This window comes from Linepithema humile, chromosome 3 (genome assembly GCF_040581485.1).
Source record: "Linepithema humile isolate Giens D197 chromosome 3, Lhum_UNIL_v1.0, whole genome shotgun sequence".
Taxonomy (NCBI): Eukaryota; Metazoa; Arthropoda; class Insecta; order Hymenoptera; family Formicidae; genus Linepithema; species Linepithema humile.
This window is the reverse complement of record NC_090130.1, coordinates 7058601-7079842: the sequence shown is the minus strand read 5'-3', so window position 1 is coordinate 7079842 and position 21242 is coordinate 7058601. Positions and strand designations below refer to the sequence as shown.

General features: G+C 42.9%; 1 protein-coding gene across 1 annotated transcript in view; it reads left to right on the top strand.

Moving 5' to 3' along the window:
• Nucleotides 1-19015, top strand: part of LOC105676396 (uncharacterized) — a 413689-nt gene extending 394674 nt beyond the window's left edge. Inside the window, exon 8 of the mRNA XM_067351940.1 lies at nt 18204-19015. Coding sequence (XP_067208041.1) covers nt 18204-18354 — 151 coding nt within the window. The 3' untranslated portion in view covers nt 18355-19015. The remainder of the gene's footprint in view (nt 1-18203) is intronic.
• The last annotated feature ends 2227 nt before the right edge of the window (nt 19016-21242 follow it).

The window sequence follows — 21242 nt, the reverse complement described above, 5'->3', positions numbered from 1 at the left end:
TGCCACCGATAAACGGCGATGGGAAAGAAAGTAATTGTTGAAGTAAAGGGGACGAGCGATTTCTATCTCTTGCTGGGCAGCCCTTTCCAAATTGTATGCTTGCAAGACTTCGCGCAGAGAAAGTACACGTCTACCTATCCAACCGACAATGTTGCCATGATAATTATCGCAACACATATTTCGCAGCTGATTGCACGAGGTGTCCGTTTGCATAATTTTTTTCTCTCTGACGAAGCGAAAAAAAGTATCGCAATTTTACAATATTCCACGGCAGATATATTTTAGCAATTAAGTCCGAAAAAGATTATATAATTCTACAGATAAAGCTCAAGCTGAATTGAACGTAAATACGTAATTTTATCACATGTGTCCCTTGGCAAGTTTCACTCGCTGGTGAACACAAAGCTGATAAAGTATTATCTGTCTGAGAGATACAGACTTAAATATCATTCAACATTTTTTTTATCTCTATACGTATATCTACGTCCTGGTATCCTTATTTCCCCGGCAGAGATACTCCTCGCAGGTGGCTGCAATCGCCTCCGTTTCAAAAGGTCGGCCGACGAAATGATTGAAATATGTCCGCGGCACGAGGAGGTAAGGGCACGGGCGCGTAATATTGCCCTTATACGGCAACAGCGGTAAATCCGCGCGCGACGAGAAGAAACTGCCCCAGCGACGTTAATTTGTGAACGATTACAAGCACCTGGGTGCGTGCACCGGCTATACCTACTGGCTGCCAACTGGGCCCCGGGAGACAAAGACGCGCGAGAGGGCTCGGGGATGCAACGCGGCGGCCATCGCGCATTCTTTCCTCAGGCGCGGATTTAACCGCGGCAACACTTCGCTGTTTTCCTCCTTCGTGTCTCTGGGATTCTCAAAGCCGACGACACACCGTGACTCGGCTATCGGCGTGATACCACGCATTCAGGACATTGCGATGTAATTAGCTGTTTTAGTATGACGGTCGAAATTTAAAGTGTATTCAAACTTGAGAAGAAATAAACGCAACAGTGAAATATAAAAAGACGACAGGGAGAAAGCGATAAAAATATTCGAATAAAATCTTGCAAATCACATTTATCATCGAAACGATCATAATGTTTCACAACGATTCACACAAAACACAAAGTAACTAGATACCTCATTAATATTTGCATCGGCAAAAACCTGTTTTCGACCGTAGCACGCTTACAGAATACCCCGTCGTTAATAATTCGAAGCTTAGACATATTTATGTGAGAAAAATTCGCGAATGGCTGCAGGAATAAATATTCCTTTCCCATTTTGGGATCGAGCATGCAGTATTTTGCATACGTATCTTTTATCTCGATGAATCAATCTTTCACAAGGAGTAGTATAAATTTTTTGAAACATACATAAACTAAAAATATAACAAAATTTTAATACACTCTAAAAATTTCTCAAATCGCGATTCATAAAAAAACTAACAAGTAAAGAGTTCAAATTTGGTCAGTGACTAATAAATTCCAAAAGTTTTTTTTTTGCGTTCTGTCAAAGTAGTTGTTTATAAGAAGATGGAGATGAACTGCTACGTCGAATACGGGAAAACAAAGAATTTAGGCGAGACGCCAGCAAGTGCGATCGTCATAGCACTTTGGATGATTGCGATTAATTAATTTTACTCCGAGCCGAGACACTTAGTTTCCGTTCGTTTAAGCTCGTTAATACGTTATTCTCTCTCTCTTCCTCTTTCTCCTTCCATTCATCTCCTTCTCTGTCTCCGCATCTGTCTCTCTTTCTCTACTTCCTTGAACGCGCTGTAGAAACAACTCACTCAGTTTACGCCGTACATGTAAATTCATCTGCGCCAGTTGGCCTGTCACGAAGAACGACCTCCGCTCGTGACCGATCTACTCGCCATGCTCTCCGACCATGAAGAGCTTCTGAAATTCGAAACTGTCGTCGTAAAAGAAATATCCGGCATTACTTGAGAGAATCATGTATACCGCATTACCTACGCGTACTAACAACGCATACTGCAACGTTATTTATTCAATCAATCACTTTGTCAATGTTTGTTTAACAATTCATTAAACATATTTGTGATCGATTTTTAATTCCAACCAACGATAATCGATTTATTAATGATCGTCAAATTCTACCGACATTTTTCATCGAAAGATCTCGTCATCTAACATGCATTGAGCAAAAAAAGCGACAATGGCCGGCAAATTTCGCTGTTGGTATTCGCCGTTACCAGCGCAGGTCGCCTAATGAAATTAATGGCAAGGTCTGGTCCACCTCTCCCGGCGACGCCGAGCCGTGGGAAGTCGTTCGCGGGTCATCGCTGGCAACACGTTGACGGCGACGTTTGTCGACGTGCATTTACCTGAACGGCTTCTTCTTCTCGCCTCGAAACCGCTCGTAAAAGTTCACCGGCACGGTGTACCTATGCGATGATAATTGTCGAGATTAGGACGACGAGAAGCTCGAATGTGTTCTCTCTCTTTCTCTCTCTCTCTCCCTCTCCTTTTCTCTCAAGCTAGTTAAAAGTAACGGCGCTTATTCAGCGGATCCGTACTGGCGATTCAAAATCTCGGCATTTTACGGCGGAATACAGAACCGGTGTGGCAGGTGTGGTGCTTTTGGCCTCGTAATTACGTTTAATTTTTAATGAGGTTTATGGAACGACCCGGCAGCGCTCGGAATGAATGTTTAATGGAGAGATATTATCAATGAAAAATTCTTCATATATTTTTGCTATATATGCGTTAATTTAACATTAGCGCACATTGAGCTGCAACACAAAGAAATTTTGCTCCAAGGGTGCAATTTAATTTTCTTCCGGCGAATTAAAAGGGAAAATTTTAATAATTGTTCCGAGAATACCTATCTTGAATTTGCGCAGATTATACGATTAATAGAAAGGAAAAGATTTTAACAGCGAGCAGCTCCAAGAACACTCGCGTTATCTGACACGAAGTTACAATCGGTATCGCATTTAAAACGCCGCGGGCGATCCAGAGCACTTGGAAACCAATGACAAAATTCGCGACAGTTCACACGCGCGCGCGCGCGCGAGGCGCACCGGGCCGCTGTACAATTTCTTCGCACGAGGAAGTTATGCGCTCGCGGCTGATGAGAATCGCGATACGTAAATGATGGCCGGGGCATTACATAAAATGGAAGTTTAATTGAAGCCAAACAATAATGCGATGTGCGCGGAACCATGCGGGTCAGGAATGGCATTCGTTATGTGTCTCTCTGCAGCTCTCACTCCCTCGCCCTCCCTCCTCTCACGCCCCCTTCTCGTCCTCGCGCGCCTCCTCTCCTCTGCAATATCCTCTCGCCTTCCCCCTCCCCCATCTCGGTATTCCCTCATTCTCGTCTACTCGCGCGCGTCTCCATGTCGAACGTATTAAATTTCATATATCGCCTCTCCCTTCGCGGAGGCCCACACTCCCACGATTCGCAATTGCTCGCATTCCCCGCAATCTAGAAATCTAGATCACTATTAATTTTATATCCTTCTCCTCTTACGACTCGCCCGCCCCGCTCCTCGCACCGTCGTCGTCGAGCAGCCGGCGCGCGCTTGCACAATTGTGCATTAGCGAGATGTTGCTCCGCGAGCGGAGTAATCGTTACTAAAATCGTCGAAGGTTTATCTGATTTTCTTGAAGCGCGCGGGGAAATTGCGGCCTCTCCACGACGAGAATCGACGACGCTTTCGTTATTACTTCGTTACGTAACGGTCCGCGTGAATCAGAGCGAGGAGCAAATCGAATATAAAATCCGCGTTACGAACAATCGCTGGTAAAATGTCGTACGTTTCATTTAACGTCCGCGAAAGTTCTTCAAGTATTCCGCAAATACAAGTTTCGAGCGAAATGCGGCAGCAGTGATTTTGTATTTTCCCTTTCACGCGCTCTTCTTCAATGTGTTGCAAATGCTCGAGAAAGCGGCGCGCAAAGTCTCAAGTTTCAGATAAATCTCCGACAATATTTCGACCACGAAAGTAACAATAATGACTGCATTATGCTCGTCGTAGCGGATACCGGAATGGAATTAGACGATTCCCGGTGCATCTTTACGGGACGATAAGTTTCTTGGAAGCATAAGCTCCTTCGACGATGTCAAATCGAAGGGGATGTTCAGCACGTACGGAGCGAAGCGCGAAGACCAAGTAATTTCAACCATCTGGAGAGTCTTAATTAATGGGATATCTTACTGTTCCACTTCTTTCCGGCGCGCTGGTGTGCTAGCCGATTAAGCAAATATGTATCTTTCTCCCGGTTGCATGGCCGACGGAGTAATTACAATCGGTATTCGTTATCGCGCCACGCCCGAGTAGATTCCGCGCGCACTCCGCACATAATTATTAAGTTTTCTCGGGGGTAATAAATACATCGAAATTTATATCTGTGACCACGAGGAACGCCGAGGCGCTACGCGACCTCGCTCAAATGCCGTGTATGAAAACGAAATGGAATCAATGTATCGAGTTACTTAATTAGTTGCAGTTAATTGGATAACTGGTTTTAAATGCCCCGCCATTTAATAGCGATGCTAAAAAGGTAGCCGAAGGAAACCGTTTTTATTGATAATCGCTTCAATATATTATTTTCTACTACTAGCTACAAAGCTTATTATTTAAATATTCAAGTATTGCGTTCTGTTATACAATACATTATATTTCACCTCTCAATAAGATTAATTTTTTTTGTTTATTAATTGTGTTCAATCAAAAGCAGCTCTTTATTATAAACAATTTATAAACCAAATTTATAAATTTAAGAGCACATTTGTGAAATTTACACCGGTCAGTCCAATTTTTTTTTTTAAATTTTAATATCATTAAGATAATAGATTCAAAAATAATGTAAAATATAAATAAGACGTTTTTCTATTCTGTATAAATATTAATCTTTTATCCTGCCACGTGTATGCAGTAGCAACGAAATACTAATAATAGTATCGTGAATGTCGTTGTTGACAAATCTAGATTAATTTATATAAATGTTCAACAATTTAATCTGGGCTTATACAAACGTACAGCTTTTCCCAACATTTTCTCTTAATTTTGCTTACTTTTGTCTCATGCAAAAGAGTCTGCAAACAAAGCCCGACCATGTCACCGCTTGCATTAATTCAAAAGATGAACTTGCTCTTTGTGAATTGATATTTCACTCAACTATTTGTCAACAGTTTATAAGGTAATATAAGTTTTCTAAACGTTTGATTGTTGTATTCTAACCTTTGTTCAATCTATGAGACGGATGTTTCTGTCATAAAAATGTTTTATTTTATAATTTTATAAAATCCATTTGCCAATGATCGATAATAATTAATAGCATCGATGTAAAAAGCAAAGATATTTATCTACGTATGTAGATGGATCTTGAAAGCTTTTATCGGACAATGTGCGTGGTAGAACATAAAGTAGATAAAATTAGTAAGGCGAGTTGTACCGCAATGGCGAAATTATATCTTTGTCTCTACAAGCACCGCATATAAGAGCAGCAGACAATCAAAGAGTAAGAAAAGATGGATAACGCAAGACGAGGCAAAGAAGTCGGATAAAGGAACGATAAAGAGAAAGCGGGAGAAGGAGGGAGAGTGAGAGAGAGAGAGAGAGAGAGAGAGAGGGGCTTAAGAGAGGAACGCATACGTATGCATACAATGGTGTAGAAACGACCGTCCAGTCAAGGATGCATTTTATAGGTCCGATGCCTTTTATAGTCCACACGACTGCTGGCGGCTCTAAAGAGACTGCTGCGATGAGGAATCCCGTGCAATTAAACGCTTATTGCTTGCATATCTTCGAATCGATCCGCCACTAAAGTGAGTATTGGCGCTGGTAGTAAAAGCTCCTAGATAACCGACGACATCGACCACCGGTCGCGTCCCGATCTTCGAATTTCACGCAGCACGACGAAGATTGTTGTATAGAGATATATTATTTCGAAAGTGCAGTAGCGAACAAACTTGACTAGATGAAACGGACAAATAATACTCAGTTTTACTTTCGGATAAGAATAACGAAAGTCGATAAAAGATAAGAAGAGTTTTGTTCCATACAAATAGGTGGATATTATTAATTTTGTAAACTTGCTACTGCGTTTTTACATCACACAAAGTGATCTAAAAATCTCTATCGAAAGTGTAGTAAATAATATATTTATGATAAACTGTGAAATAAAAATATTGATTTTACAAGCTACTTTTTAAAATACATAGACATATAACACAATATGTAACAATTTATGAACAAATAATATGATTGCATTTTTCCAATTTGATTATATTTTTGAGAATAAAATTTATCTTTATGTTTATTTGTATTTTGCAACTTTTTATTTGAGAATAAAGAGTTTTCTATGTTGAAAAATCGTGCTGTCGTTCAAACCCATTACTACTTGGCGGAGGATCGCAGGAACGAGAGCGGCCAAAAAGGACTGTAAATATTTTCCTGGCGGGCTGTTCTCGACGAAGTGGTTGATTTTATGATTTTATGGGTTCAATTTTATGAAGCTGTCGATTAGATTCGCGGTACCGCTTTTTACGTTCGTTTCGCTTTTTATATTGGAAAGAAAGAAAAAGAACTTCGCAGGCGCGCGCGTATCTCTCGTTGATTTTACGATGGTTTCATCGTACGAGGCGATTTTCGCGAAACCGACAGATATCGTGCATCTGTCGGAAAAGTAACCGAAGATTAATGTTATATTTTTAAGTGACACCTGCCCGTTTTGCGAAGAAAAAAAGAAACGAAATATTCGAAACTACTGCTAGAATGACGAAACACAACTGCAGTGAATTTAAAATTCTACCGTTAAGATATTCCGCAAAAGCGACATTCCATAGCATCTAGTGTGACGACTCACAATAATTCCAAAGGGGAACTAGTTTATAATTAAACCAATTTAATGATCATCGCGCGGTGCACGTCGGCCGACTGAAAGTTAAAACAATTAAAACAATACGCGATGACAATTTATATACCGCCAAGCTCCTTAATTTCCGCCGTTCTCTTTAGTGGCTCGCTCGTCAAACAAGATGGTCATGGTGCGACTTGTCTCCCCCCCTCTCGTGGACAACGCCACCTCCACATCTCAAACGTCCCACCGCGCCGTTCGAAGCTACGACTCGTCGAGCTTTAGTCAGCGTGGTGCTCATTGCTACATTACTAATTTCCGCCCTCGGCCTCGGCCGCTCATATTGCCCGTGATACACGTACACGAAGCGATGCCATGAGCGCGATCAAGCGTTCAGCACAGTGTGTCGGTGCTGTCCGCGTGCGAGAGATAATGCGTCCACCTACAAACCAATCTATTAGGCGCCATCTCTCTGACTGCTCACTTACATCGGTCTGTCCGGCCCCGCCGTCTCTCCTCGTTGCTCGCACTGTCTACCTCCTCTAATGCTCGCCTCTCCACCGCGGTGCCGCTCGCCTACCGGAAGCAGACCGATGCCGGACACCCACGCGCGCGTGATCGCGTATCCGACGCGTATCAGCAAGCGCGGATGGAGAATGTGGACCAACCGGCATTGGACTTGAGAGATCTGTCCATTGAATTCGCGAGTGATTCTGCCGGATGCAGAATCGCGATACTTAAAAGCGCATGTTTACGAGCAAATTATTTTGATAGATGCGTGATTATTTCAATGCGTAAAAAAAATATGCTAAATACACGAATTGCTATTGACTCGTTTTTTGATCGTATTTAAAATTCTTGCACATTAAAAATATAAAAAACCAATTGACTATTTATAATTTCCATAATTTTCAAGCGTGCAATATTCTCGCAGTGCAACGTGAACAAAGGACGCTTTAAAGGTTTGAACGCATCTGATCTAGGAATGATGAGCATATGTTTCTAGGAAAATGCGCCCGCAATATCTATCGTTCCCATAAATTTCCCTGGTATCGACGCCGAACAGTAGGCATTTTGTCCTCGACACGAGCTCGATGAGAACCGCGCGTTACGAGCTAAGTATTACACCACCGCCGGCTGAGAACGTTTCGAAAAAGGATGTTATTCGCGAATGTCGTCGCGCCATTGTATCATCTAATAACGAACATCCGAGTCGACCCGTTGACCGAATGTAGTCCGTCAATGATGCGTCGGAGTGTGAGCTGTTGAAATTCATTATTCTCAATTCTCGTAAACAGGCAGTTATAAATTATTCAGGCCGAATGCCCCGCCACGTTGGGATGACCTAAGCGGTCGGATAGCCGCTAACTGCCGGTAAATTAGCCAATTGAGGACTTCGAGTATCCGCGGATATCTTATTACACACTTGGCAGCTACAGCCATGGCGCTTGTATGCTTATATCTCTGTCCCTGTGATGCATATAATCCTCCTCTTCTTCCGCACGTCAACGAGATCGTCTTATGCGCTTAAGGTCGCGGTTAATGAAAATCAAGCGAATAAATAGGAATTCGATGTATGCAAAAATAGATCTGATTAAATTGGTGCGGTATGCAGCGAAAATACGATTACATTATACATCACGTGTGATTGTCAATCCACAAAAATTGGATATAATAAATTAAAATATAACAAAAAAAATTTTTTTTAATTAAGATTAAGATTTTTTCGCAAGGTTCCTCACCTTCCGTCTTTCGCCTTGAATTTAACATTATTCTAAAGAGTAAGTGGACTCACTTGTAAATCGTAACACATTAAGCAAGACGAGACACGCAAGAACGAGCGCCGCGACCCGGTCCGCAGGTGAACACGAAAATAATTAACTGCCGGATCCGCAGAGGCGGTTTAGAAGCGGGTACGTGAGAACCTCGCGATGGTTTCGAAAAAGACACATCAACAATGCCGATTCGTCCACTGAGCAATGGCAGCGGCGGCGGCGGCGGCGGCGGCGACAATTCGTGAAACCGGTAAGCAAATTTATTCTCCCATAGACCGACGCCTCTCGACCACGTCCGGTCGTGTCATTACTCCCTTTCACGATCCTCGTTAGCAAGGACTCACGATCCGCACGCGTAAAGCACGAATCCTGTAATAAGGCGAACGCGTAGCCAACCGAATCGCAACCGTCGCCACCGACAACGGTATCGTAAGAATGCCTGAACATGACTGAAATTGTACGCGTATTTTTTGTACACCGATTGTTATCGTTACATGTCCATTCTATTCTCTGCCGAACGCGTCATTGTCTTCTCATCTTGAATATTCTTTTATTTAGTATCGTCTGTAATCAAAAAGAGCCAGACGTATCTTTTAGCATTAATATCATAGCTACTATGTCATTTGTTTAAGAAAAAAATATTGATTTGTCTCTCTTTATCGATTTCCCTTTTAAAATCGCCTTCGATACAAAAATATAAGTAGAATTAATATCTTATAGATTACCGGACTATTTACTAATTTGACTAATGAATGAACCATTAAAGATACAAGCGAAAAGAAACGTAACAATTTAATAAACACGTCTTTTTTAATTACAAAGAACCCTACAAGATAAGGGCGTTCGTAATCCGCCAGCTGGAAAAATTTTCCTCCGTCTTCTCTCATTCCGTGGCAATTTTACCGCGCGCATAGACTTAAATTGAAGCAGTTGCTCTCCGTAAGTGAGTGACTAAGGAAGAGAAAGGACTTCTCCTTTCCTGAACGTCTGGCTAGGAATCGCGGCACGAAATGAACTCGGGCATAACATCCTTGTGTATTGTCGGACGGATGTTCGCCGCTTAACTCGAAGAGACGACGGACCTCGCTGTAAAGCTGGGAAGGCGCTATTATCATAGCTCAAAACCGCGAACGCGCCGCGACAAATCAAATCTCCGCACTAAGCGACTGAAAACAGGACGAATAGACGAAAACGGCAGAAAACGGGTGGGGCGTGGGATGGGAAAATCCAGGAGATGCACACTCTCGCGCGGGGAAATCGTGATACAGAATGCCACTGGAATTTCAGCGGATGTGCGCGGCACTTCTCCACGAGCCATTGAACAGCCATCACTGCGTCGCGATGTTCAATGAGCGGACGGACGAGTGCGAGGATTTCCGTTTTAATACGCGCTCGAGACGAAATGGACTAGTATACACGCGTTTCATGCTTTAAAGGTGATTTTACCGCGGACGTATCCTTTATCTAAATACGATTCCCGCAATCAATTTTCACGAACAAATGGTGGAGAGTATTTGCCGTGCGTGTATATATTCCGAAAGAAATTTTACATCACTTTATTATTCTGCATTTACCAAGATAGGATCATTAATCTTTTCTACCAGGTAACTTGTCTGAAAAGTCACGTTGATTATTTTCATTCCGAGGCATTCAATGTAATGAATAGATTAGAAGAGATTCTTATTTAATCTTGAATAATTTGATCCAAGTTTCAGTTTTTCTAAAAAAAAAAAAAAATGGTGACAACTGCATTTATAGATATTAGCGTGCTGCATGCATGTGAACTTTTTACTCTCAGTCGGTGCTCTTGGTTTAGACGCACGACTAGACGACGCGAATATTATTATTAATGGCCGCGTGAGAGCAGAACGACCAGGAATGCGAGTTAAAAGGTACATCATGTTGCGTGACAGATAAGCAGAAGCCAAACTAACAAAAGCCGCCGAAGCCCAGAAGCTGTGCCACGTCCGACCCTGGTGTCCGCCCTCTACATCTGCGCGACGCCCCTGCTGCACCCCGTCGGCCACATTATGTTTCTATAATATGTTGTAACGGCGGTTGTGTACGGCCGACACGAGCCTGGGCTTAGACGCGCGATCTACGAGCGACTTTTCTCAGCGAAAAGCCGGGTAACGACTTCCAAGACAGTCATGACGCCAGTAGCGACACTCGACGCTTTTAACCTGCCGGAATAATAATAACCGAGCAGTAATCGCGCTTAATGCTCATGCGTCGAAAGCTCGCACGGGGGTGAAAGAAAAAAAGATGCATCTATGCATACGCGCGCGCGATGTCTTCTCCATGATTGAGAATAAAATTGATTGGTTAAATATATTTTATGATTACGCGAGAAAATATTCGCGGACTATTTTTAAATGCTATATCTGATATTGAATAGAATAAAAATAGGCAAGATAGAAGTTGATCAATTGTTCCTTTTAGATCTGCTTCCAATAGCAATATTCTTGAAATATATATTAATTAAATTTTATTAATTAAATTGAAACAAAGTTCAAAATCCTCTCCAACCGCCATTTTTAGGATTTGGCATAGCAAATATAGACAACTTGTTTGCACAATTGAAGAATAAATTCTTTATACAACTGAAACGATTCTCTATTAGACATGATTAGTTTAAAATATTGATAAGTTGCAATTCAATTATTATCTTATCTTGGAACTGCATATGATATGATTAGGATAACAACTAAATCTCGATAACACTTGTGCAATAAATCTGATATTTTTATCAAATTCTCAATTACTTTTATTTGTAAAAATCTAATTAAAAACAAAAAGAGATTTGCGTGAAAAAAATTATTTACAAATTTCTCTCGTCTGTGCTTCCTTGAACGCGCGCCGACCATCTCGATAGCCCATCAGCGATTGTACGGCGTCAACTATCGTTGACTATCGGACACGCTGTTTACGCACCGCATCGTGAGTTTCCGGTGAAATCATCGCGCCATCGTCTCGACGCGGCGCGAACAATCGCGCGGCCATAGTTAATACGGTCGAACGAAGTTTCATGACGGTGAGCGGCTAATGTCCCGGCTGAGCACTGTCGCCTCGATTAAGGAGCGAGCGACGAGGACACGCAAACAACAAACGAAGATACCGCCGTCTTTAAGAAGAAGCGAGAAACAAGGAAGAAAAGAGAAAGAGAAAAGGAAAGAATGTGCGACGTTGAACTTTCGAACGAGATAGCCGGATAAAAAGTTGCGCCTCTTTACTCGAGAGAGAAAGAAAGATGGAGAACGGGTGTATGGAAAAGACGAAATATTACAGAGAAAGATATTTTTGTCATAGCTGTTACCAGATCGTAATTGCTGTACTTAATGTAATCTAGAACAGCAACACATTGACCAGATAAATCCACATTAAAATTAAACCACATTCAATTAAAAATCCAAGCTTCAGCTCCAGCTTTGAACCATCAATATCGGACAACGGTATTGCTTATAACAAAAAAAAATTTGTCAATCATTATGTTTCATGAAATAAGAGGAGGCAAGATTGCGGAAAAAATGTCACAGCTCCAGGTGCTGAGAAGAGTTCACCGTTCGCGTCCGCATCTGGAGACGAGCGTAATTTATAGAGGCCGGAAAGAGCGGTTGCTTACGAAAAACAGTTATAAAAATCAGGAATCCGCCATGCATGCCGGTGTACGATGGCCGAGGACGACGACGCGACGCACACAAAGCCGCGCGGATCCCCCTTGCCCGGCACCGTCGTCGTTGTCGTCGTCGTGGTCGTCGGCGTCGGGACGTGACGGTTCGCATAATCGTGACGGACGTGATAATCGCCGAGACGCGCCGTCGTCACACCTCGTGCGTCGCTCGAGCTGAGCGCTCACTTACAATTATCAGTTGGACGACGCCTACTACGCGCGCTTTCCCGGCGCCGACGCCAGCTCTCGTGATCCGGACAATAGTCCGAGGATGCGCGATCGCCAAATGGAAATTGGAGCTGATTCAGCAGAATATGACAGTATTATTTCAGAATATAGAACAGTTAAAAGTAGATATGAGAATCGCGATTGGTAGTTCAATTTTTGTCATAACTGCGAGATATATTTGAAATAGATATTCAAAGCCCTGCTAATATCATAAATAATCACTGCATTATTCTGTCGCGCGCTATTTGATAACGAAAGAGCGTTTTATAAGAGGATTAGAGTACAGTTTGTGAACGCCCTAAAACCGCGAAAGCACGATGACGGGAGCGTCGCGTCGCGCTCGAGTGTTCGCTTCGGCGTCGTCGTCGCGGCTCGCAAGGGCCGCATACCGTATCTAATAGTGAAATAACTCAAATAATTCAAAAGGAGTTATGCGAATGCCTTATCGTCCTGACGCTTTGTATTACCCACCCCGATGGTGCCCGAGGAGGATGAAGAAGGTAAAGGCGGCGGCGGCGGTGGTGGCAGCGTATTTTTAGAATGATCTATGCCTTTGTTTGATTCCGAAGATTGCGCTCTGCCGGGACCGACAAACCGAGTGTCTTAACGGGATCTGGTTACGGACCTGCTGGCGCGTGTTTTCGGATTCCTGTAGGTCGACTTCGTCCTGGGACAGATGTGCTATCGCTACTACGAATCTACCTTCTCGCTTCTCTTTTCTTTTCGTTCAACACGCTGTTCAAGATGGCCCGTTAGATTCATGCCGATCTAGATTACCGAAGGTCCCTCCTTCCCCTCCTGCTTTTCGCCATTTCCCATGTTAAACATTTTGCTGGACACGCTTCTTATCTATCACCCGACTTCATATTACGTCCTTGTGTGAAATAAAAATGTTTAAAGTGAAAGAAGTGAGGTCTGATTTGTACGTTCGAAATCATGAATCAATTAATACGCGTGCTACCGTTCAAATGTGCAAGATTAAAGATCTCTCATTGAATTGAGTGCAATCAGAGCATTGACTTGAAATGCAATTATTTCGTTCACTATTATATTTTCCAATTCCGGTGAGGCCATAAGTGAATCTCGGGATTGATTACGCTCCGGAAGCATAAAGATTCTCGTCTGATGTCTGTCACTGGTATTCACGTCACTTTTAATCGAATCTTTGAAACGAGCTTGAATGTGGAATCGGATGATTAATGAGAATTAACGTGACAGACCGAATTAAATTAGGAACATTGATTAAAAGGTGCCAGCGACTCCGAAATTATTCTGGGAAGAGATACGAAAAGATCGCGCGTCATGTATTGCTGCGCAAAATAAGTATTATCGGAGACAGAATGAAATATTTAACGAGCGTAATTTTCACGTTTTAACAGGATATGAGATTGCAAAATAAATTATAAGTGAATGCTTAAATCAAAATGTGAAAACGTCAATTATTCAGGAATATAGAGTGTAAAATTTAAAATGCATTATTTATGAATTCGAAATCATTTGCAAGTTCCACTGCTACGTATCATTTTAATATTTTAATATTTTAATTTTTAGACATATTTATCAATTTTATCATATTTTCTTTATACTTTTCATTATGGAAATAATGCAATTTTTAAGTTCTCCTTATCTATTATTGAATTGCGTTTTTAAATAATTAAGCCTAATACAAACATTGATATTCAATTATCCGAAACACACTGTCGGCGGACTAACAAAGTGTTGGGATGAAGAAGAAAATGTATGCTCCTCGCGCCAAGCGTTCGCAAGACAGCGCCTAGGCGAATCATCGTCCAAGATTTCAAGTAGATCCTTCGTAGATTGGACTTCGAGTCGACTCGCACGCGAAGCATCATCCCTCGCAAATTATCCCGCGAGAGTTCCACTCGGTGGGCATATGTACGCACACAGCTATCCACCCACCCGCAGACACACGCGCGGCGCACACATGCACGCGTAAGTACACAGTCACGGCGTGCCACGGAGACCAAGTAGAAGGAAAAAGGAAGAGGTCCGCACGAACGCGAGGAAAAAGGCAGCAGGAAAATAAGAAAACGAAGCAAACCACCGCGCCGCCGCGCGTCTTGCACGACGTGCCACGATCAAGATCGCAAGATCTAACCGGCGGGCATGGTGCTCATTCGACGTGCTATATTTATCGGTGATCTTACTGAGTTTTCCGACCCCTACCGGCCACAGAGATCTGCGCAGCTCTCCGTCTCGATATTACGATCCCCCTCCCCACACGCATACACGCGCGCATGCATATAAGCCTGTGTACGTTTGTATGCTTATATTTATAATGCGGGGAGGGGAGATAAAACTCACGGGCGCGCGAGAACAATGCTCCTTCGCGCTGTTGTGCGTGAGCAAGCTTGGGTGCATGATTCTTAAGGATGCGCACTCCCCTACGTGCACGGTAGCGCTCATTAACGCTTATCAATAATTACGTTTCTATATTTATCACATAATAAGCGAGCCTATCTCGTCATTAAGTGGCGTTCCCTGGCGACTACGTGGTATACGAACCGCGTAGGGACATGGTCTACTTAGCTCGGCTATGCTACGGAGCATCGCGAACTATTCGAATCGTATTTCCAAATTGATCACTTACGGAAAATTTTTCCATTATTGCGCGTTGCCTTCTCTCCTCCGTGACGCAACGAAAATGGAATGATAAGATGCCTGCAATCCTGCAAAAAATTCAATGTAAAATATATTTTAAAAATATTGTGATAAAGAAATTAAATGTGAGAAATTCAATTAGAAATTAATTAAATAAATGCAAAAGTACACGCATGAAATATTCTGCAATGCATGTTAACGATATAGTGATGAAAGGTTTGTTTTATTATAATCATTTTCAGTTAGAAATGTATATTTCACCAGTATATAACACGGATCTGCGAAAACACGCCAACTTTTTCCATAGACGAATAATAATTATGGCGAATCAACCGAGCGTACTATAAAATATAATGCACGTGATGAGGCAACATTGTAAGATTGTAATAGGTAGGAGTAATAGCTAGTACTAACGGAACGCACTTGCCATAGAGATAATAATCATATACGTGCTATGTTAATCGAGATGCGCATATCGCTGTTATCTATTCATCATTCGCCTCCTTAAATATTACGCATTTATCGGTGAACTCATCGCTATGGGAATATTTTGGCATTAATTTATATTTCGATGAAAATATGAGAAAACTGAATATTTTACAAAAGTGTTAAGTGACAAAACCATTTGCATTCACGTCCGCCTTCGCAAAAATCTTGTTTGATCGATTGAAAACTCTGATTTTCCGAGCTAATTATCCCGTTTCGACGTGAAAACGACGTTAATGGCCGTCGAGACAAGCTTTTCTAAGGGGACGCGATCCACTTCCTTTATACCTTGGTTAGCTCCTCCGCACGAGCTGGTGCGACGTAGATGAGATGATGGGAGCAGGGAGGTAAGAAGAGCGGGAGGAAGGTGGCGAGAGCTGTTTCGCTCGGTATATTAATTTAATTCTTTGGATACCCGATAGATGGTGGGAGGGGGGGTGGTAGGTGGGGGTGGGTCTCGCCCAGTTTGAATATTCATAGGAAAGAGGGAATAGAGATCGGGTGTAATAGAATTTAAATTAAGGAAGGGAGGTCGGCTGAAACTGTATGGAGAGTTCCATAATATGATAATGCGCGTTCTATCGATATATTCCTACGGCCGGCCACGCCGTCGGGAGCTCGAAAATAGCTCGAGAAATTGTCGTTCCGTTGATTGACCCCTGGCACCGAACGCCGCGTTCGTGATCGACCCTCCCCCTCCCCCATTTGTCACACCATCGACTTTTACGGCTTTGCGTGTGAAGCTCGTAAACAGTCTATGTATATATTCACTGGAAAAATTTTAGCGAAATATCTTACATCTTTTATTATCACGGTTTGCAAATGTAAAATGTCTCATTGTAAAAAAAAAAAAATGCCAAAATGCTAAAACGTCATTTAAACAGATTCAATTTTTGCCTTATCATATTGTGTATTCCTGTTGCCGTCATGATCGCGCTTTCTGTTATCCTTATTTGCATAGTAATACTTTCTAATTCAGCTGCCACAGAATATTATATATATATTAGTTTTGCAAATGGCGTGCGTTTCGGCAACAATAATGCGCAAGCGGGCTGCTTCATAAGCGCAAGACCAGAAGCGTGAGGATCCGTTGGCACGAAGAACTTTTAATACGGCTTCGAAGTTAAAGTCCACTTTTACCACCTTGAATCTCCTACTTTTGGCCTTTTCCGCCGACAAGAATCTCCCTCTGATTCGCCGCTATCCCCCTCGGCGCTCCTAACGCGTTTCGATCCCTCCGCCGCCCCTGCGGCGTCAAAGTCCTTCGTACTTCGCTCATTCGCTCGAGACGTCTCTAATCGTAATCGTCGTGGAGTGTTAATGTTCCCGTTAACTCGGCTAAGGTGTTTAACCTTGTTAACTCGCGCTCGCGTATACGGTACCGTACGAACACGCATCTCCACTTCTTGGATACGAGACTACGCGACTACGGGTAAACAATCAGTATGCCTGTATCACTTCAATTCATCTTTGCATTCTCACTCTCACTTTCATAGAAAAAATGCATATGATTGCTAGCAATAAAAGTCATGATCTACAGCAATCTAGTAACACGCTGACTGCGATATTCTCCGTAATAAAAAAAAATATATATATTTAAATTTAATATAGGTAACTTAGATTAAATTATAAAAAATATTCGGAATTATAAAATCTCTCTAAAAATATTTAAGAGTATTTTCAATTTAATAATGTGCTTAAAAATTGTGTAACATACACGAATAATGCGATAATAACATTTTCCAATTTAAAAGTTTCCTCAATTAGCATCCATAAAAGGTTAAATCGCGTACATGTATTACATGTGTATCTGCACATAGAAATATATATATATATATATATATATATATATATAATATTCTGTTGCAGCTCTCGCAACCGATGTCGCCTCCGTCCGTGACACAGGTAAGTAACTCAAGCGGAAAGTACCTATAGCGTGCGGAAAAGTGACTGCGAAGTTTACTTCGAAGCGACAATCAGTTAAACAGTTTCCTGCGTACCGCGGTCGCCGTCGTCGCCGGTTGTGCTCGCCCCTGAACCTGCGTACGCGGTCGTGGCGAACCCAGAAGTATACGAAGAAGGTGGGGTAGATCGGCGTCGCGGATAAGCGAAATAAAAGTTATACTCTTCATTGTTCGCGGCAGCTTCTAATTACGCACATGAGCCGTATACGCTCACCGATTGCGTGCGTTCGCGAGTGTTGGTGCGCGTATTCCTCCTTCTACGGTAGCGCTAACATTGTTTCGCTTTTTAGATTCGCTTGCGCACATTTCCTCATACATGCGTGTGTACATCGCATCGCGATGCACCGCGTCAGAAAATTTACGTGCAATCTGTTAAAGCGGTTTTTAACATCGTAATAAGACGCGTGAAGGAAAAATTGATTGCGTATTTTACATCGCAATGAGTAAACTGCGAGGAATAAATATATATACTTTTTTCTACGCTGATATCAAGAAACATTGCCGCTGTATAATAATATTATAAATAAAGAGTCGATAAAACAACGAGACTTTAATATTAATGTAATTAAATATGAATATTTGTTTTTCTACAAATGGAAATGTGTTTTTTATTTTTTTGCAGTTTAACGACGGGGAATACGCAGGTCTTGCTTGCAATAAAGACGCTACCGAGAACGGCGTATCCGTCGTCTGTAAATCTGCTCCACAGTGGAGATAAAAACGGCACGGCGATGCATCTCCGCGCGGCCAGTCACATACTCGAGCCGAGTTAAGCTCGTTATCGGATGCAGATCGGAGTGGAAGAAGTGCGCGCAACGCGGAGGGAGAGGAATTCTTGCCGCTGAAACAGGCGTACCGAATCCTATGACGTCCCTGAGACATTTCCACGAGAGACTGAGATGATTTACCGGGCCTCGTCATAAAACGGTACCGCCGCTCCACGCACGGGAGACACAAGAGGACTCTGATTATCGCTGGAGATTGTTCGCACAAAGAGGATCTCTCCTCGCGGCGGAAGGACCCCGAGATTTAGATATTTACTGCAGGAAAGGGGCAGCGGACGAGTCCGTGTCGCGACTCCGCGATCAGGTTCATTGTTGAAGGATCAAGACGCGGGATGGACCTTAAATCAGCTGGAACGAACTCGGTGATCTCGCCTCTGTCGCATTTTGCACGGTGAAATAAGAGCACACCGGCAGAACGGCTTTAATCAAATTTCAAGAACATGCTCGAAGATGGTATTTGTACTACTTGCAATTTCGCACGTGCCAAAATTGATTTAATTCTTTTCAAATTTTTCAAAATATAATTTTAATTACAGCATTGTTATATTTTCATACTCGGCTTTCTATATTGTTTAGAATTTAGAAAATATTAGGCATATTAAAATGTAAATAATGATTCTGATTAAAGACACTCCTCAAAACTCATTCACATTTAACGCAGAAATTATCATTCGTCTGGATTATTTGTTTCTGTCGCAGAGTCAATCACGCTCGAATTCAAACGTCTAACTTACGAGGTTCTTACGAGCGTCGTAAGTCAAGACGCAGGCACCAAGCCAAGAATCGCTCGGCTCGTTGTGCAAATACTGAGTAAACGGAGGAGGATCGGCAGCGAGGTGAAGCGTGGGTGCGAGAGATACGAACGTGAAGAAACGACCGAGACAGTGGCGGGTCGGGCACAGATCGCAAAACCCAGGAGCATTAGTGTTATTTTAATCGGGAAATATAATGATCATCGTAGAGTCGTCTCGCGGCAAGACCGGGAAGGGGCGACGGCGAGCGGGGGTCGGTGGAGGGAAGGGGGATTCCGATGGCGTAGCTTGCGAACGCAGGTTGCCGCGCATTTGTTACGGGCCGATAGCAATTGTTTCCCCTATCTACGAGTTCCACTGCGACACTGCAACCCACCCGTTTGGTTGGCTGCGCTGCCTGGTCGGGTTGCAATGTATACGTGAATGCGTATACAACGTGTACCTGCTTACAGTGTACACTGTCTAGAGCGAGAAAGAGAGAGAGGAAGAGTGGTCTTATGTAAGCGGCGCCCCGACGCTGGGTATAGATTGCATTCTATCGGTACATACGGTAATGCTGTCCTGGCATTGGTACAGGCTGACTCCAAAACTGTGATTACTTCGGAAAGGACATAACGCTGACCTACTTTTCGCGAGATATTACATTTCTTTATCGCGCCTGAATTTATTTTTATTCACGTCGCTCTCCTTATTGATATATCGCACATTATAACATTTCTTCAAGCTCGAATGCGCAAAAGAGAAAGTTGTATTTTTATTTCGAAAATAAAAAAAAAAAGATTTCCACGAATTGCCTCGGTATTGGTGTCAATAATTTCTATGTTAAATATGACTGTGTTTTAAAAGGCAATAAATCACAACAATCGCGTGCAGCGAAACACTCGGTTCGTGTTTCCGAAGCCTAGAAAGCCCCGACGCGGTGTTGGTTCGAATGGGATCGTACGCTTGAAAAATAGCCGCGATAGCTGCATCGGAATTTCAATCATAGACGCGCGGAGTCGATCATACTTGTCGAAAAAAGAAAAGAAAAAAAGACTTCGGACGGGAACGGCGGGGTCTCGCAGCATTTTAAAACTCTGCCAATCACGCGATTGTGTCAACGTCATCCTGTTTACGTGGCATTTAAACATTACATCGGAAGCTACCGTTTCGCCGTTTGATCGGCAGGATTAATTGCCCTTCAGTTCTTTCGTCGTAACCCAAATCCCCGTGGTCGATTCGTCCGTCGCTCTCCCCCCCCCTGAGAGTCGTGTCGTCTGTCTCGAGCGACGACGCCGCCGTTAATTACAGAAACTCGCGTATCCATATTCACGTGATTACCGGAAGGCGGTGGATTCGTTCTGGATAAGACTCCGCGGCGTGTGTCTGCCGCGAGATTGAGTTCGACTCATCTCGAAATGCTTGTAGCGACTATCCTATTCGTACATAGTTGAGTGGCGCGGCGGCGGGTACATAGATACGGGGGACGTGCGACGGGAGGGGGAGACAGAAGAGAGAAGTGAAGAGAAAAGGGAGGCAGGGGGTGGACCCATGTACGCCGTGTATCTATTTGCAGACACAGATAAACACGGATAGAACCAACACCCCGATACACCCCGGGACAGAGCGAGAGTGTTCTTATAGTGGAACTTATTGATCCAACAAAACTCATTTCAAGATACAGTGCGAAGTCTCCAAGATACTGCTCTCCTACTTCTCTCTCCCCCGTCCCGCACCTCGCCCCGCACCTTTCCACTCCGCCCGATTTCCCTCCCGCCGCGATCCTCTCTTCGCCCAAGACCCTCTCACCGTTCGACGCCCCATCCGCACGACGGCTCTGCTCTGACTCCCGTATCGCACATCCAAGACGTTCCTTATACGCGTAAGTACGTGTATACACACAGAGCGATTAATGCGTGTACAGAGATAGGGATGGGATCTTGGGGGGGGGAGGGAACGAAATAGCATCCTTTCCAGCCGCTTTTAGTTGACCGATACAAGTTTGATACATAAAAGTGAACTTATGTATAATTTATATATGAAAAGATTTTCAATGAATATACTAAAGAGTTTAAAGAGTATTGATGTAGTGAGATTTTTAATTATTACATCTACATTTATTATAAGCAGATGCAATAAAATATC